This window comes from Typopeltis vanoorti, chromosome 3 (genome assembly GCF_054136105.1).
Source record: "Typopeltis vanoorti isolate ZY-2024b chromosome 3, IOZ_Tvanoo_1.0, whole genome shotgun sequence".
Taxonomy (NCBI): Eukaryota; Metazoa; Arthropoda; class Arachnida; order Uropygi; family Thelyphonidae; genus Typopeltis; species Typopeltis vanoorti.
In genome coordinates, this window is record NC_143551.1 from 146,698,494 (window position 1) to 146,714,620 (window position 16,127).

Consider the following 16,127-nt stretch of genomic DNA (forward strand, 5'->3'; position numbering starts at 1 on the left):
CAATTTACAATACCTCCTGTTTTGAAAAGAAATGTTTGTTTAAATATATTTTGATTATTACATAACCATAACTGTGACCAAACCTGTATTAGGGTTTATTTATTTATTTATTTATTTATTTTTTTTTTACAAAATTTTTATTCAAAGGTAGTTTTGGTTTAATTTTTGTAGTTCATTCCCCACACACACATTGGGAGGATGTTAAATCAAAGAGCATAATAATAACAAATGCAAAATATCACTAAATTATTTGTATTACCTACCAGAAAGTAACTTCTTTTTATTTGACTTTTCTGTATTGCCAACAGGACAAGCTGGCAGCCCTGTAGCTGCACATGTTCTATGGCAAATAAGTCCACATTCTGAAAATTGTCAAATGCATCAAGATAAATTTTATTAATCAAAAATACTAGATCCAAGCCTTAAGAGAAAGATATAATTTTTAAGTTTGTATATTTAAAATTAGTACAAGGAGTATAAAATGTAGTTTTTGAAATAAATGTGCTTAGTCAGAAATTTTAAAATTCCTGACTAAGCATTCTCAATATGTCAATTAAATATTTCACAATTCACTGAGATATCTTCAGAGAACGAATGAAAGGAACTATAATAACAGTGCAATTAAGCAGATTTATCATTAAGCATTTACAATGCAACCAATCAGTTACAGCTGCATGAAGAGAAGAACTTATTCTTACAATCCAACACGAATTAAACAAAAATAATGATTTCACTAACAGTTTTAAAAAAATAAATAATTTAAAGAAATTACTTTCCAAATCTAGAAGAATGGCATGCAGTTGCAATGCTTATTTCCTATTAAATCTAAACTGACTTACAAATGACACATTTTGGTTCAACTAGACCAAGATGTTATTTCTACTAGACCTTGTGTCTAGTAGAACAACAATGGCCAGAGAGGGGAGAGTGAGAGAGGGAGATTAATTTTTCTTCATATTTAATAGTCTTCGTGTTTTTCAATTTTCATCCGTATTGAGCATCCTGTCTGGCAAATGCAGCAGCAGAATTCACAAAAGCAACGTCATATTCTTGATGATGACAGAAAATATCTTGAGTCATAAGAAAAACAAATGTATCACTGGGTTGGACTCTCTACTCTTCTGTTACCTCAGGACATTATCATAATATTGCACAATGGTAATGATGCTGTATAATAAACAAATATGAATATAAATGTCTTATTTAGAGACATATATACTTATACTGTTCTTAGTAGAGATCTTGCTAAGTCACACCTCAAATTAACCTATTGGATAAGGTATTATAGTCTTCAGAAGGTCCAACAAAGAAATGTTCATATCAGGGCTTTTTTATGTGTTGAGCAAAGTGAACAAAGCCCAATTACTTTTAGGTCCTATGGTAGATTGCATAGGCCTACCAATGCACTGCCTGGAAAAATTTCTTTCTCCTCTGACATTCTTTCTTGGTATATCACTTTTCACCACCATACCAAAAGACACCCTACAGTTTCTCCAAGTTTTCATCACAGGTAGTCAAACTACATCATTCATAATTACTTCTGGTTATTTTACTTGGAAAAATAAAACTTTCAAGAAAATTGCAGACATTCCCAACTCCCGTGTCCAAGTAAATTATATTCTGGAACTTTCTGAAGAGCAACTGCTCTTTTTGTGGGAAGTTTTCAGTGAGACCACATTATGATGTAAATAAAGAGTTTAATAAAAATAAGCAAATGAAACCAGACAAGTTTTGTAAATCGTAAGACCTACATCATCAGGGGTACTGGTAAAAAAAAAGAAAAAAAAAACTATAAACAATTAATTACACATATTAGATGTTATGATAAATTCATTACTGTATGCATGTTAGAACATTGCTGGTTGTTGCTATCACATTCTGTGGCATCATGCATGTCATATCCTAGGTCCGTGGCAATTAAATTTTTGATGAAAGCAGACCATACTTGGTGTAAGATTAAGCTTTTTTATTTTTAATTTTTTACTAAATGATTTAAGGAAATTACAAAGTCAACTAGGATATACATTAAAATAAATTTTAATATACTTCAATATTTCGGCAACATCATGTTGATATTTTCAAGAAACTTAAGAACAAGAAACATGCACACAGGCACAACAAACAGTAAGTGAGGAAGAAGCAGGAAGCTATTATTTCTCCTAAAGTCCTAATGGTGCCTCCTAGCAGGCAATGTTGGTATTCTTGGGTGATTGGGCTGTAGGTCTTCTGATGTAGGTTTCCCAAATTTGATGCAGTCTCATGCAGCCAAATTTGTTGAGTTTGAATTGTTTCTTAGGGCTGAAGCCGATTCCATGAAAAGCCTTTCATATTTGTATTTACTATGGTGTATTATCTTGGCTTTCTTCCGCTGTATTCTATGGCAGGTATCCAGCGCATGGTCAGCAAGACCGGAGTGGCTGTACTGGTGAAACCGGATGTAGTCCTTGTGTTCTGAGATTCTGATATTGGCTGTCCTGCCTGTTTGGCCAAAGTAGGACAGCTTACAGCTGCAAGGGACCTGGTATACACCAGGAAGGTCTGGGGGGGGGGGGGGGGAGGTTGGTCTTTAGTATAGAGGTTAAGGGATGCCAATTTTTTTATATGGTCTGTAACAAGAAGTTAAGTCATGTTTTTTTAGAATTATTGTAATTTTTTCCGAGGTGCCTCGGATATAGGGTATGGTGATGGATTTAGAGTAATCCTTGTTGTGAGGGTGGGGAGAGGGGGGGGGGGGTTGTGGTTTACTGGTTTCAATATTTTTTGGGTTTTTCTGGGGGCACTGGCTGAGAAAGTGTTGAGAATGTGGTTAAGTTCTGTGGTTAGGGAACTGTCATTTGAACAGATAAGTTTGGCCCTGTTGTGTAGTGTCTTAATGACTTCATATTGTTGCGAGGAGGGGTGGTGGGATTGTTGGTGAATGTATCAGCCTGTATGGGTGGGTTTTCTATAGACTGAGAAAACCAAGGTTCCATCAGGCTGGCGGGTGAAAGAAAGGAAGGCTAGTGTGTCTAAGAAAGGAAGGCAGTTGTTTTTTTCTTCTTCCAGGGTGAATTTGATCCTGGGGTATTGGTTGTTTAAGTGTGTTAGGAAGGAGAGGAGTGCATCGGAGCCATGTGGCCAAATAGCAAACACATCATCAACATAGCGAAGCGAAATGGTTGGTTTTGTGGGGCAGAGTGGAGAACCCATGGCTGTCCCCTCTATTTGATTGTAGAATTTTCCTTGCCAAACAAAATAGCCTGAGTTCATTGTGAACTGAAATAGTGCTGTAATATCGGGAGGAAATTTAGCTCGCATTAGCTGTAAGGATTCTTTGAGTGGGATATTTGTAAATAAGCAGGAGACATCAAAACTGACCATTATGTCACTGTGTTTGAGTGTAAGGTTTTCTATGCTGGCTTTGAAGTGGGCTGAGTTTTTTTTATGTATGAAGGTGTGTTGCCAGTATATTGTGAGAGAGCTTTGGCCAAATGTTTAGCTAGTTTGTATGTGGAGGGAATCAATGCCATCCACAATGGGATGTAATGGCATTTGACTTATGTATTTTTGGGAGTCCATAAATACGGGGGGGGGGGGGGGGTTAAATGGTTTTAATTTGTTAGTGATTTCCCCAGGCCAAGAAGTGATCTTCTTAAGGAGCCTGTGGAGTTTTCTAATTTGTGAGTTAAAGGGATTGTACTCGATAGGGAGGTAAGTAGCCCGATCTAACAATAAAGCTTTCAGCTTACCTGTGTAATCCTTTTGGTTAAGCAATACTGTGGCGTTCCCTTTATCAGCTTTGGTGATTATTATTTTCTTGTTTTTCTTTAATTCCAGTAGAAATTTAATTTCCTTACTGGGCATGTTGGCTTTTGGTGGTTTAGCTTTGGTCAGAACACAAGCTACATCCAGTCGAATATCGTTGGCGACGTGGTTTGGAAGGTGTTGTATCCCGCGTTCAATTCTTATCATAATATTTTCAGCAGGTATTCTTCTGGGTGCAATGGCGAAGTTGTGGCCACGTGCAATGTGTTGAGTGCTTCAGGTTTTACACTAAATGATGAAAGGTTGACTACCGTTTCGGTAGGAAGTTGTGGTTTTGAGATTGAGTTCTTTTTTAAATTTTAAAATTTTTTGATGTGTCGATCTCGTACTTTTTTAAATTCTTTCTCTGCTGCAGTGCACGAGATGTCGTATAATATAGACCAAATTTCGTGGCTTAAGGTGCTTGAAAGGTCATCTTCGAGTGCCTGTATAGCTAAGTTAGCATCATTTTGCATTATAGGAGATACTGAGACAGGAGTGTTGGTATCTTGCTCCACCTTTGCAACGAGTTGTCCTGGTGTTGTACCACCTTACCCCAGTCCTGAAGATACTTTCAGGCGCAAACTTTGTTTGCTCACACTTGAATAAAGGATTAAACTAAATTTATTATACCCTAACCAAGTGAAAAATAAACTTTCAACATCTTTCTCTAAATCCAGAGTAATTTATTAAAAAAGGGTGGCACACAATTTGGCAACTCCTATAGGTAGAGATGACCTGCTAATGCTTCTGCCTGGTATCTCAACTTGGGCCTGGCTCCCACTGAAGAGACCTTAATAAAGGTCGAAACTAGTCTGGGTAGTGGCCCTTCCCTTAATGCATAACATTAGACATATCCGCAAGGAGATGTGTTTTGCATTATAGGAGATACTGAGACGGGAGTGTTGGTAGCTTGCTCCACCTTTGCAACGAGTTGTCCTGGTGTTGTACCACCTTACCCCAGTCCTGAAGATACTTTCAGGCGCAAACTTTGTTTGCTCACACTTGGATAAAGGATTAAACTAAATTTATTATATTTTAGGATATTAGCTAATACTGTAGTTTGTTTACATGAATTTATTTTAAATTACTGAAAATGAAATACCACTTCTGTCTTCTAGTATCTACATGATGCTTGGTGACAGGTTCTAGGAAAATTCGTCATAAACATTTTTGCTGTAAGACATTTTGCATTAATTTTTGTAAATAATCAATGAATGATAAAAGGTATTATAAAATCATTAAAGCAAATCTTTATTAAGGTGAATGTTAGTGATACATAACATAATGAAATCATTTAAAAATTGTGCAAATAAAAAGAGATGCTGAATAAATAATTAACTTTCTGCTGCGAATCGTCAATTCAACAAATCCATCAGTAACATTGCTCATTGGAAGAAATACTAATCCTGTGAAGTTTAATTTTCATGTTGAATTCAACATCTCTTTGATAGCATAACTTCAAACCAATGGCAACAATTTTGCGATAAAGATTTTGTGCCATATGAAATAACCTGTTATAGTTGATGTAAATATGTTAGAAAAAGCGTTGACAGTTGCTTTCTCGAAGTCAACCATTAAGGTTTCAAGATCTAATGATGAACATAAGCCATTTAAGGCACTGAATAATCTGCTGTAAGTTAATTCTGATTTGCCAGGAAGCAAAGCAAAAAGCCACCATGGAATCCTTAGGGGTCTCATGCCAGTCCCAAGCCTGGATAAAGGATGGTCAGTCAGATGAGTGTCGATGCTATGACCGTAAAGGAAAAACACAATTATCTGGTGCTTATACGATCGATAGCTGCGACATGCTGGCTCGGACGTCGCCTGGATCAACAATGTCCGCGATACCAATCGAGCGATCAGGGCTGGATCGAAAAGTGGGATACCGAAAGGAAACAGAAACTGAAACTATTATCAGTAGGAACATGGAATGTATGGACACTCTGGATGTGTCCAGACAAAAGTGGGATACTGAAAGGAAACAGAAACTAAGAGAAACTATTATCAGTAGGAACATGGAATGTATAGACACTTTGGATGTCAGGAAAACTAGAGTTACTTTGCGAGGAAATGAAAAAATATTGGTGTGATATACTAGGACTGGTGGAGATGTGATGGACATTATCAAGAGAGATAAATGGATGCGAAGTCATATGGTCAGGGCATGACACCAAGAACGAAGCAGGAGTTGGATTCCTTCTTAACAAAAGAGCTAGAGAGGCACTATTAGGCTACAAACCAGTCAATGAACGAATCATAGCAGCAGGATTTCAAGCAAAACCATTTAATATATCAGTAGTCCAGATATATGCAACCATATATGACAGAGACAATAGAAACAATACCAAAGCAAGATGTACTAATTATTGAAGGAGATTAGAATGCCAAAGTCAGAATAGATAATGATGGTTGGGAAAGAGTCATGGGAAAATATGGTTTCGGAGAAAGAATGAAGTGAAAAAATGTTGGAATTTGCTATGGACCACGAGATGATGATCTGTAACACAAGATTCCAGCAAAAGGAGTGTAGAAAATGGACACGGCGATCAAATGATGGGAAAACCAAGAACATGAGTGATAACATGAAGATGGATAATAACATCAGTACAGCAGTGTCGAACTTTTCAAGAAGCGGATATAGACTCGGATCATAGTTTAGTGATTGCAAACATCAAGTTGAAATTAAAAAAGAAAATATAAACCTCATCAGAAACGAAGAGCTACAGCAAGCATAAGAGAAGCAGAAATAGGAAGAAGGTACAGAACAGTGTTAGAGGAGAAACTTAAAAGTGTGGACAAAGAAAAAAAATCGAATCTAAGAGTGAAAGGAGTAATGAAGGCAATAGAAGATGCAGTCGAAGATCCACTTCTTTCAATTGGGATAGGGTTGCTTGACCTTTCTTTTGCCTCCATCTAATATTATGACGCAAATTTGCTAAAGACGACATCTGAGATGAAGGGAAGCACACAAGCAGACTGTCAGTTAGAAAGCTTAATTTTAAAGAAATTACCTTCCTCTAACTAGTTTGTTGATAAGGTCACCAGATTGTTAGTTTAAATTTTTAAGGCGAAAACATCTTACGCCGAAAATGTTCACAGTGAATTTTCTGGCCATGTAGGTGACAATATACTTAATATGATTGGATAAACCGATCAAAGGAATGGCTGAAGAATGTGAAATGAATTTCTAATAAGGGGGGACACAGAAAAATTATATTGGTCAACAGAAATAAATTTTGTAATACATGGTGTATATGTTACGGTTAAAGTGATAAATCCAGTTATTATTAATAATTATCGGTTAAAGTGAATAATTTACGAGAATTAATCACTTTAACCGGTTAAAGTGAATAATTCCTAGAGGAGTCTGGTAAATGCAATAAAAACATGTTTATAGGTTTTGTATATAGTTTTTCATTCGCAATAGAAATTATAACAGCTTAGGTTAGTTTATAATGAAAAAAAGTAAGGAAAGTACTTCTTTTGCACTCAATGAAATCAGAAATCATAAACTAACCTAACCTAACCTGGATGTCGCATGTCGAACCAGAGTGTAGTCGTAGTTTGTCGTGGGCAGATTAATGGGGATGAATGATAAGCGTTGTTGTGGGCCGAGTTTAATGATTACAAGCAGATAAATGGGAATAACAAATAAAAGTTGTTGTGGGCAGATGAATGGGGATTATAGATAAACGTCGTTACTGTACCTCTTTCCTCATCAATGGAGAAAAACACTGTTCAGTTCCTCTCTGATTTATCTATTATCCCCATTCATCTGCCCACAACAACTTTTATTTGTTATCTCCATTTATCCGTCCACAATCATTAAGCTCGGCCCACAACAACGTTTATCTTTCTTCCCCATTAATCTGCCCACGACAAACTACACTCTGGTTCGACATACGACATCCAGGTTAGTTTATAATGATTTCTCATTTCATTGAGTGCAAAAGAAGCACTTTCCTTACTTTTTTCATTATAAATTAACCTAACCTAACCAATAAAGGTTAGGTTAGTTTATAATGATTTCCAATCGATAAAGGTTAGGTCAGGTTAGTTTATAATGATTTCTGATTTCATTCAGTGCAAAAGAAGTACTTTCCTTACTTTTTTCATTATAAAATAACCTAACCTGTTATAATTTCTATTGGGAATGAAAACCTATATATAAAACCTATAAACATGTTTTTATTACATTTACCAGATTCCTCTAGGAATTATTCACTTTAACTGGTTAAAGTGATTAATTCTAATTATTCACTTTAACTGGTAATTATTAATAATAACCGGATTTATCACTTTAACTGTAACATATACATAAAATTCAACTCAATGACAAAATATACATACATATATATATTAGATGAGAAAAGCACAACATTAATGGATAAGCATATTAATGTTGTACTCTTCCCATGTATACATGAGGGAAAAAAGTTATTTACCTTGGCAAAGTAAGCCCTGATGCATAAGTCCTCTCAAATAGCTGTTGCATTTATCACACTGGAGAACTGAAGAAAAACTCTGTTCAATGAGTTGATGACTAGGTGCATTTGATCCTATAAATAAAAACAAAATAAAAAAATATATAGAATGAAAAAAAAGGAATCATAAAATAGCGCATTCTGCACTAGCATTCTTATATTCATTTATTACACAGCCCAATACAATTTTTGCTGACTTTTATATGAGATTTGTTTTTTTACTAATTTGGGTGCGCTGATTTCAAATATCAAACCCATTTTTCTCTGTCATGTCAAGTTTTTCCTCTATGGCATTTTCTTTTTGCTAATTTGCAAGTTTTTGATAGTTTTAAGGAGGCAGTACTATTTAGAGGATCAAAAAAATCGATTTTTTAATATTATTTTCTGAAAGTATGTACTTTTAAAAATCTGTTCCTAACTTTTTATCAAGAAATTCGAAAAATTCCCGAATATATAGCCTATTATTCAAAGCGCTGTGCAGATCAGAATCTGAGCGCTCACCGCTCTCACTTGTTAGTAAGCGAATAAATGCGCAAGAACCTGCATGTACTGGCACTTTGAATATGACAGAGGCTGATAATTAGATACATAACTACTTAACAATATTCATTAACATGAATGCGAGAGAAGCTGATAATTAGATACATAACTACTTAACAATATTCATTAAAAATTACAAGAATATTTATAAAAAAATAACAATTTTACTCACACATGAGTTTCAGGGAATAAATTTTTGTTTGTAGCAATTTCTGCTGTGTGTTCTGTTTTGGCAATCCCTTTGAATACTTCCACAGTAGTCGGCCATCATGTGAGAATCCCATCTTCCTTGGTACCAATCTTCCATAGTTTTTAAGTCTTGATGAAATCTTTCACCTTGTTCATCGCTTACAGCACCTAAATTCTCGGGAAATTTATCAAGATGACTGTATAGGAAATGAAGCTTTATGCTCATGTTGCAACCTAGGCGCTGGAAATTTTCAAGCATTGTTTCCACTAGATCTTTGTAATTGCACGCTTTTTTGTTTCCAAGAAAATTATTCGCAACCATCATAAATGAAGTCCAGGCCTCTTTCTCAATTTCGTTCATAGAGTTGATGAAATTGGGGTCTCTCATTAAAGTTCTAATTTGCGGTCCAACAAATACGGCGGCTTTAATTTTTTCATAACTAAGTCTTTCACGTATGTATTGGAAATTTTTCACATATGTATTGGAAACAGTCACCTTGTAAATCTAAAGCTTTAAGATACTGCTTCATAAGAACTAGTTTGATGTGTAGAGGTTGAAAAATGATTTTTTCTTTGTCGATTAAAGGTTGATTTATAACATTCTGTTCTCCAACATTTAAGGATATTCTAAGAGGCCAATGTTTCTGACTCCAGTGTTGGTTTCTAGCTCGACTATCCCAGAAGCACAGAAAACACGGAAACTTTGTATATCCTCTTTGAAAGCCAAGTAAAAAGTTCACCATTTTAAGATCCACACATATGATCCAGTTATGATCTATATATTTTAATAACTTCAGAACCTTTTTAATGTCCTCATATGTTTCCTTTAAGTGGACTGAATAGCTAATAGGAATTGAGCCATATACATTCCCATTGTATAGTAAGAAACACTTGAGACTTCTGCTTGGACTGTCGATAAATAAACGCCACTCATTTGGATGATATTGTACAACACTCATTTCAGTTAGTAAACCTGACACATTGTTACAGTAAACAAACCCACACTCATGTTTAAAATATTGTACAAGATTACTTTCCCTACTACGATAAAAAGTTATCTTCGTATCTTGCTCCAGTAAGTTTTTTTCATTTAATCTTGAAGCTAACAATTCCGATGATTCCTTTGATAGGCCCGAATCTCTTACTAAGTCATTCAATTCCACTTGAGTAAAACGTTGCAGTCCAGAACTAGAAATTAAATTTTCATTGTCTAAATCAACACCCAGGTCTTGCTCCTCAAGAACATCTGGCATATCCCAATCATGCTCGTTCTCAAGTAAACGAAGTCCTTTATAAATTGGCACGGCTATTTCATTGGAATGAGCAACTGGCCGAATTGCTGAGTTGAGATTTGTATGCACAATTTTTTCTTATTCTTCTTATTATAACCAGAAGTCTGAACTAAACAAAAATAGCAATCATCTACGTGATTTTTCAGTTCACGCCAAAATCTAATTTTTGACATTTTCCCTTGCTCCACTGTCGTAAATTTTCTACACGACATACACACTTTATTTGGAGCCCATGACTTGTCCTGATCTGCAATTTTTACAGCAAAGTATGCGAAATACACTTTCTTAACGAAATCAGTGATATTTGTCCTTTGACTGGGAACAGTAAAGCTGCCACAAATGTAGCAGAAAGAATCTACACTATTCACACAATTTTGAGTAGTAGACATGATGTATTTTCTTCACTGCCGACTAACATGCAATTAACAAGACAAAAAAAACCAGAGACTTTATTGAAACGTTATAAGCGCTCATCATACTTTCACGATCGATTAATGATTGACTGATTTCGATCGTTCTTTGTCTGCTATGATGCATATAGCATTCATTTGTTTTAGGCTACTTTTCATCGCCTACTTTTCATCACCTAAATGTATTCGGTAGGTTATCGGCCTCTCTCGCATTCAAAGTGCCAGTACGTGGCGTTGCAGGTTCTTACGCATTTATTCATTTACTAACAAGCGAGAGCGGTGAGCGCAGATCTTATCCGTATAGAAAGTACATCTTTACTATTAAAAAGCAGATTACCTCGTAGGAATCTACCTTACAATGAATACGCTTGCCTTAAAAAGTTAAAGGATGACAAAAATATTGTCATAATCAAAGTGAATAAAGGAAATGCAACTGTCATTTTAAATGCTACAGAATATGATAACAAAATGAAAAGTCTCCTGGAAGATACAAACACCTACAAACACTTAGACAGAGACCCGACTTGGCATACGCACAAAAAAACAAATGATCTAATAAAAAAAGTGCCTCTCTGGATGGAAGAACTTAAAAAATACTTACAATCAAAACATTCTTTGATATCAAGAATATATGGTGTTCCAAAGATCTATAAGACAGATATACCTTTAAGACCGACTTCTTCACCAACTTCCAACTTGGCAAAATACCTCACCAACATGATCTCACAACATATAAGAAAAACATCTTCCTTCATAAAAAATAGTAAACATTTCATAGAAAAAGTGAAAGATATACATATTGGTCCAACAGACATCTTAGCAAGTCTAGACATTATCAACTTGTTTACAAAAGTCCCGAGACAAGAAATTTTGAATCTCCTAGAAGACCTCATCCCTCTGGACATCTTAAATCTTTTTAAACATTGTATAAACAATACTTTTTTCACTTATCAAGACAGAATCTGGGAACAAAAAGAGGGACTGGCCATGGGTTCATCATTATCACCGGTATTAGCAAACCTATTAATGGAAAAATTTGAAAACAATGCTCTTAAGAATTACCATAAAAAACAAAAAATATGACTACGCTATGTGGACGATATTTTCATCATATTCAATGGAACAACAGATGAACTTATCAATTTCAAAGATTATCTCAACAATTTGCACAACACCATAAAATTCACTTTAGAACAAGAAGAAAATAAAAAACTTCCTTTTCTGGATATTCTATTAGAAGTTAATGAAGAAAGTAAACTCTCCTTCTCAGTATATAGGAAGCCGACCGACAAACACTGGAAGATTTCTAAATGCAACCTCACACCACCATCAATAAACTTAATTAATCAAAAAATAAGCTTAATTAAAACTGTTCGAGACAGAGCATACAATATCTCCAGCACACAAGAAAGATGTAATGAAGAACTAAAATACTTAACACAAATCTTCCAACAGAATGGATATGAAACAAAAACCATCAGGAGAATCCTTAAAATGCCTCCAACTAACAACACAATAAAACAGGATTACAAAAACACAATCTCGCTTCCTTACATCAAAAATATTACAGATAAGCTAGCCAAATTAATGAACAAACACAACATAAAAGTAACCTTCCTTCCTATGGAAAAAATCTCAAGATTCCTACATCCACCTCATCATCCTCTTAAAAAACCAGGAGTACAAAATCCATTGCTCTTGCAGGATTTGCTACGTAGGACAGACAGGAAGATCTGGAGAAATACCATGGCTGAACACCAAAAAGACGTACAATACAAAAGAGAACAAAAAACAGGTCTTGCTTTCCATACCACTTCCACTGGACACGATGTACTCTGGCAAAAAACGATGATGTCATGCATAGAAAACAACAGTTATATAAGAAAATTTAAAGAAGCTGCTAATATGCTAAAAAACCCAACGCAATGCAATAAAAAATCAAGGTTTAATTTTCCATCAAGTGTGGTCAGCTCTAATAAAAAATCTACCTCAATCTGAGCTCGGACTGTATGAACGAGAACAAGAACACGTGACATCGTCCAGTATTGTTCAATGTCAATAACGTTTTATATCTGCATTCTGTTATTTGAGTTTATGAAATAGCCAGACGGTTATGATTTGTATTTATTAATTCTCTTGTTTAAACTTTAAGTTATACTATTTACCCTATGAAGATGTAAACCCTATGATTTACGAAACTTGTCGAGAACTATTATTTCAGTATTTTGATAACTGAATAATAAAAAATGTGGTGTGATCACCAAAATATATCTTTTGAACCAATTAGCCACAGAAGTCTATGTCTGCAACCTTCACTATGCTAAAAACTGACTGCTTTCATTTAAAGTAATTCTGGATCTAACTGTATTGTTGAGTGTGTGAGCATGGTGGTGGTCTGGCATTCACAATAGTTGAATAACAGTAGAGTAACAATCTGATAGGTTGTAGCTGAGATTTACATTAAGGCGAACATGACTGAGAATAATTTCTGTGGATTCTAATATCTTTCTCTCAAGCTCATCATAGTTTTATACAGGAGCTCTGATTTATCCCATTTTACTAGATGTGTGGTGATTGTTGGGATCTTTTAAGGTTTAGAACATGATTGGATAGAACTAAGGCAAGGAACATACTTTAGTTAGAATTTTTGATAACTTAGTAGAAACTGGGATAATACATGGCAGAGAAACAAACTCTCATCCCACTATCCCAATGATGATTCCAGCACATCTAGTAAAATGGGACAGATCAGAGATCCTATACAGATGCTATGATGAGCTTGCGAAAATTTATAATCTACATAAATTATTCTCAACACCTATCAGATGGTTACTCCACTGCTATTCATCTATCTACTGGCAAACAAAAGACCACCACCATGCTCATATGCTCAACAATACAGTTGGATCCAGATTTAAATGAAAGCAATCTATTTTTAATATAGTGACAGTTATATTCTTGTAATGTTTAGTGTACTTTTCTGTTTTCTCCATTCTACACATGTGAGAAAGGGTCTCAAAGAGGATGAAACAGTCATGCTATTTAGACAATAAACATACTTATTATACTCTATTTTTTTTGCTCTCACTCAGCTTTTATAGTCATAATAAATATTTTCAAATGTCTGATAGCTGGGAAAGTATCATCAAGTACACACGCATAAACAGTAATACCCTGCTTAACACTGCTCCATTTAGCAATACCTCACTGTAGTATTCATGCTTGGTAATTCCAGAGAGAAGCATTTATTGCATCACTGCTAACATTTATTTAGTCATTCAGTGCACTTTGTGCAGAATATATATACTCAGTCAGCTGCTGTGTATGTCTGACAAATGCAGACAAGATAATTTCAGCAACTCCCAACACCACTTTATTAATACAACCAATGAATCAGGGAGTAATTTCAGAAGAGACCTCTGAGGTTCGTGGAAGACCACAGTCCAGTCCCTGATCTAAAATATATAATTAGTGACCTTCATTTAAAAAAATCACTCAATAAAATTTGGAACTATAGCAAATTCATGTCTTTTGGCTAAAATACAAATTTTGCTTTCAGTTAAAGGACATTCAAGATGTTTACTACCAATTATCTGGCACCACAGGATGTAGGTTTTGCTTTGTTACTAGAATGTTGAGTTTGCAATCTAAACATTGTTTAAGAATGGAGAAGAGAGCACTTTGCAACTTTCAAAACTACATGGAATAATTGAAGGTACATTTGAGGTAACAATATTCTGTAGATCCAAGATGCAATGTATATTATTAGCGAGATCATGCTTCACATCTCAAAGTCGATTGCGAATGACTGATAGATTTGCATTCAAATAGATATTATGTGTGCCAGGAGATTTTATGGTTTCCTTCAACTTTGTAAAATTAGGAATAATCTCCAGATTGCAGCATTTTTTTAAGAAAGTATACCCTACTTGTAGCTTACTTTGTAATAAAGACAGTTCACCAATTCTGCTGGCCTTTTTAGTTCTTCCCTGTGAAGAATTGGTATTTGTTGTTTTAATTATGCCTAAGCAATATTTGTTATTAAAATAATATTTATTATTACATTCAACAGAAATCAGCTCACCATCCCTGTCAGAATGCTGGAATTACTAAAACTTTATGATGTTGCACTTACATATATGTTCTACATTGCAACAACTACAGCAAGAACTTTTCAACATCAAATGATATATGAATCTCAAATGCTTTGTTCAGAGCAAACAACACAACACAACACATTTTTGATGTCTCTAGCCAAATAATAAGGCAACAATAAGTAGAATCCCTATTCCATACATTTCTGGCATCTTGGAACCAATTTCTAGAATTCTTAATAAATATAATCCACTGGCAATGTTTATTCCATTCAACAATCTATCATTTTGGTTCCCATGACCTAAAGATAAAAGATTCCCTCTGGCTCTTCCTGGTGTCTACCAAATTTCACGAGACTTTCACCTCTCTTATTTCAGACAAACTGGATGTTCAGTGGAGAAAAGAATGCAAGAACAGCAGTCCTATGTCATCAGTGGGAAATCTGAGAAATCTGGCAATACTGTATGCACAACATACAGTAGATACTGACAATATCCTATGGTATGAAATATGCTTAGTCCATGGATGATGCAATAAGTCTGAACATTTATTTAAAGAAAGCACTAAAGCCTTGCTCGATCATATAAACTTGAATTGGAACGACTGAATCTCACTTTCAAAAATATAGGAAAGTCCTATTCTAATCACATATAATTAAATTTTTTAAATAATTAATAATACAATTAAGTCCGGGGCAGAGCTGACTACTACTACTACCGGGTGCGTCCCCAGGTGGCGGAGTGGGAACAGCCTTCAGATATGGAGGCTAGCTGCGATATAAGCAGAGCAATCTGGCGATATAAGCAGCCATGGACCAACAGCGACTGAGCTATCAGGGCGTGGGGGAGCAGAAGTGGCAACTCTGTTTCACTTAAAACCTCACAAAGCCCAATGACAACTCGGTGACATGGCAAGTAGCGCCGCCATTAAATAAGCACCTGCTGGGGTCACTGCCCCTGACATTGGGAAGCAGCATTGTCAGTACTGACACAAGGTTGAAGCCAAATGATGACGGAAAAACTTGTGATAAGAGATTTGCAGATGGCAATATGATTATATTGTGTACGTCTGTAATACTGCAGAGCAAAAAGCAAATGGAGAAACTACTGCTCTACCTTATCTCCAGAACAACCACCATGGCGAGCAAACCCTTACAATTGGCCCCAAGTTCCCGGCGTCCCTTAAATGGGACAGGGATGCGAAGAATCTCCGGGCTCAAAATGGTGTCCACTTTTAAAATTGCAACTTGGAATGTCAGAACTCTGTATGAAGCTGGCAAATTAAGAAATGCCACAAGAGAAATGAAGAGGCTGGGCATCCGGATTTTGGGA

At 35.4% G+C, this 16,127-nt stretch overlaps 1 protein-coding gene across 1 annotated transcript in view; it reads right to left on the minus strand.

Moving 5' to 3' along the window:
- Pi3K21B (phosphatidylinositol 3-kinase regulatory subunit alpha) overlaps positions 1 to 16,127 on the minus strand; it is a 405,502-nt gene that overhangs the window by 166,178 nt on the left and 223,197 nt on the right. Inside the window, exons 9-10 of the mRNA XM_090416099.1 lie at positions 8,232 to 8,345; positions 264 to 362 (exon numbers count right to left, since the gene is read on the minus strand). Coding sequence (XP_090272225.1) covers positions 264 to 362; positions 8,232 to 8,345 — 213 coding nt within the window. The remainder of the gene's footprint in view (positions 1 to 263; positions 363 to 8,231; positions 8,346 to 16,127) is intronic.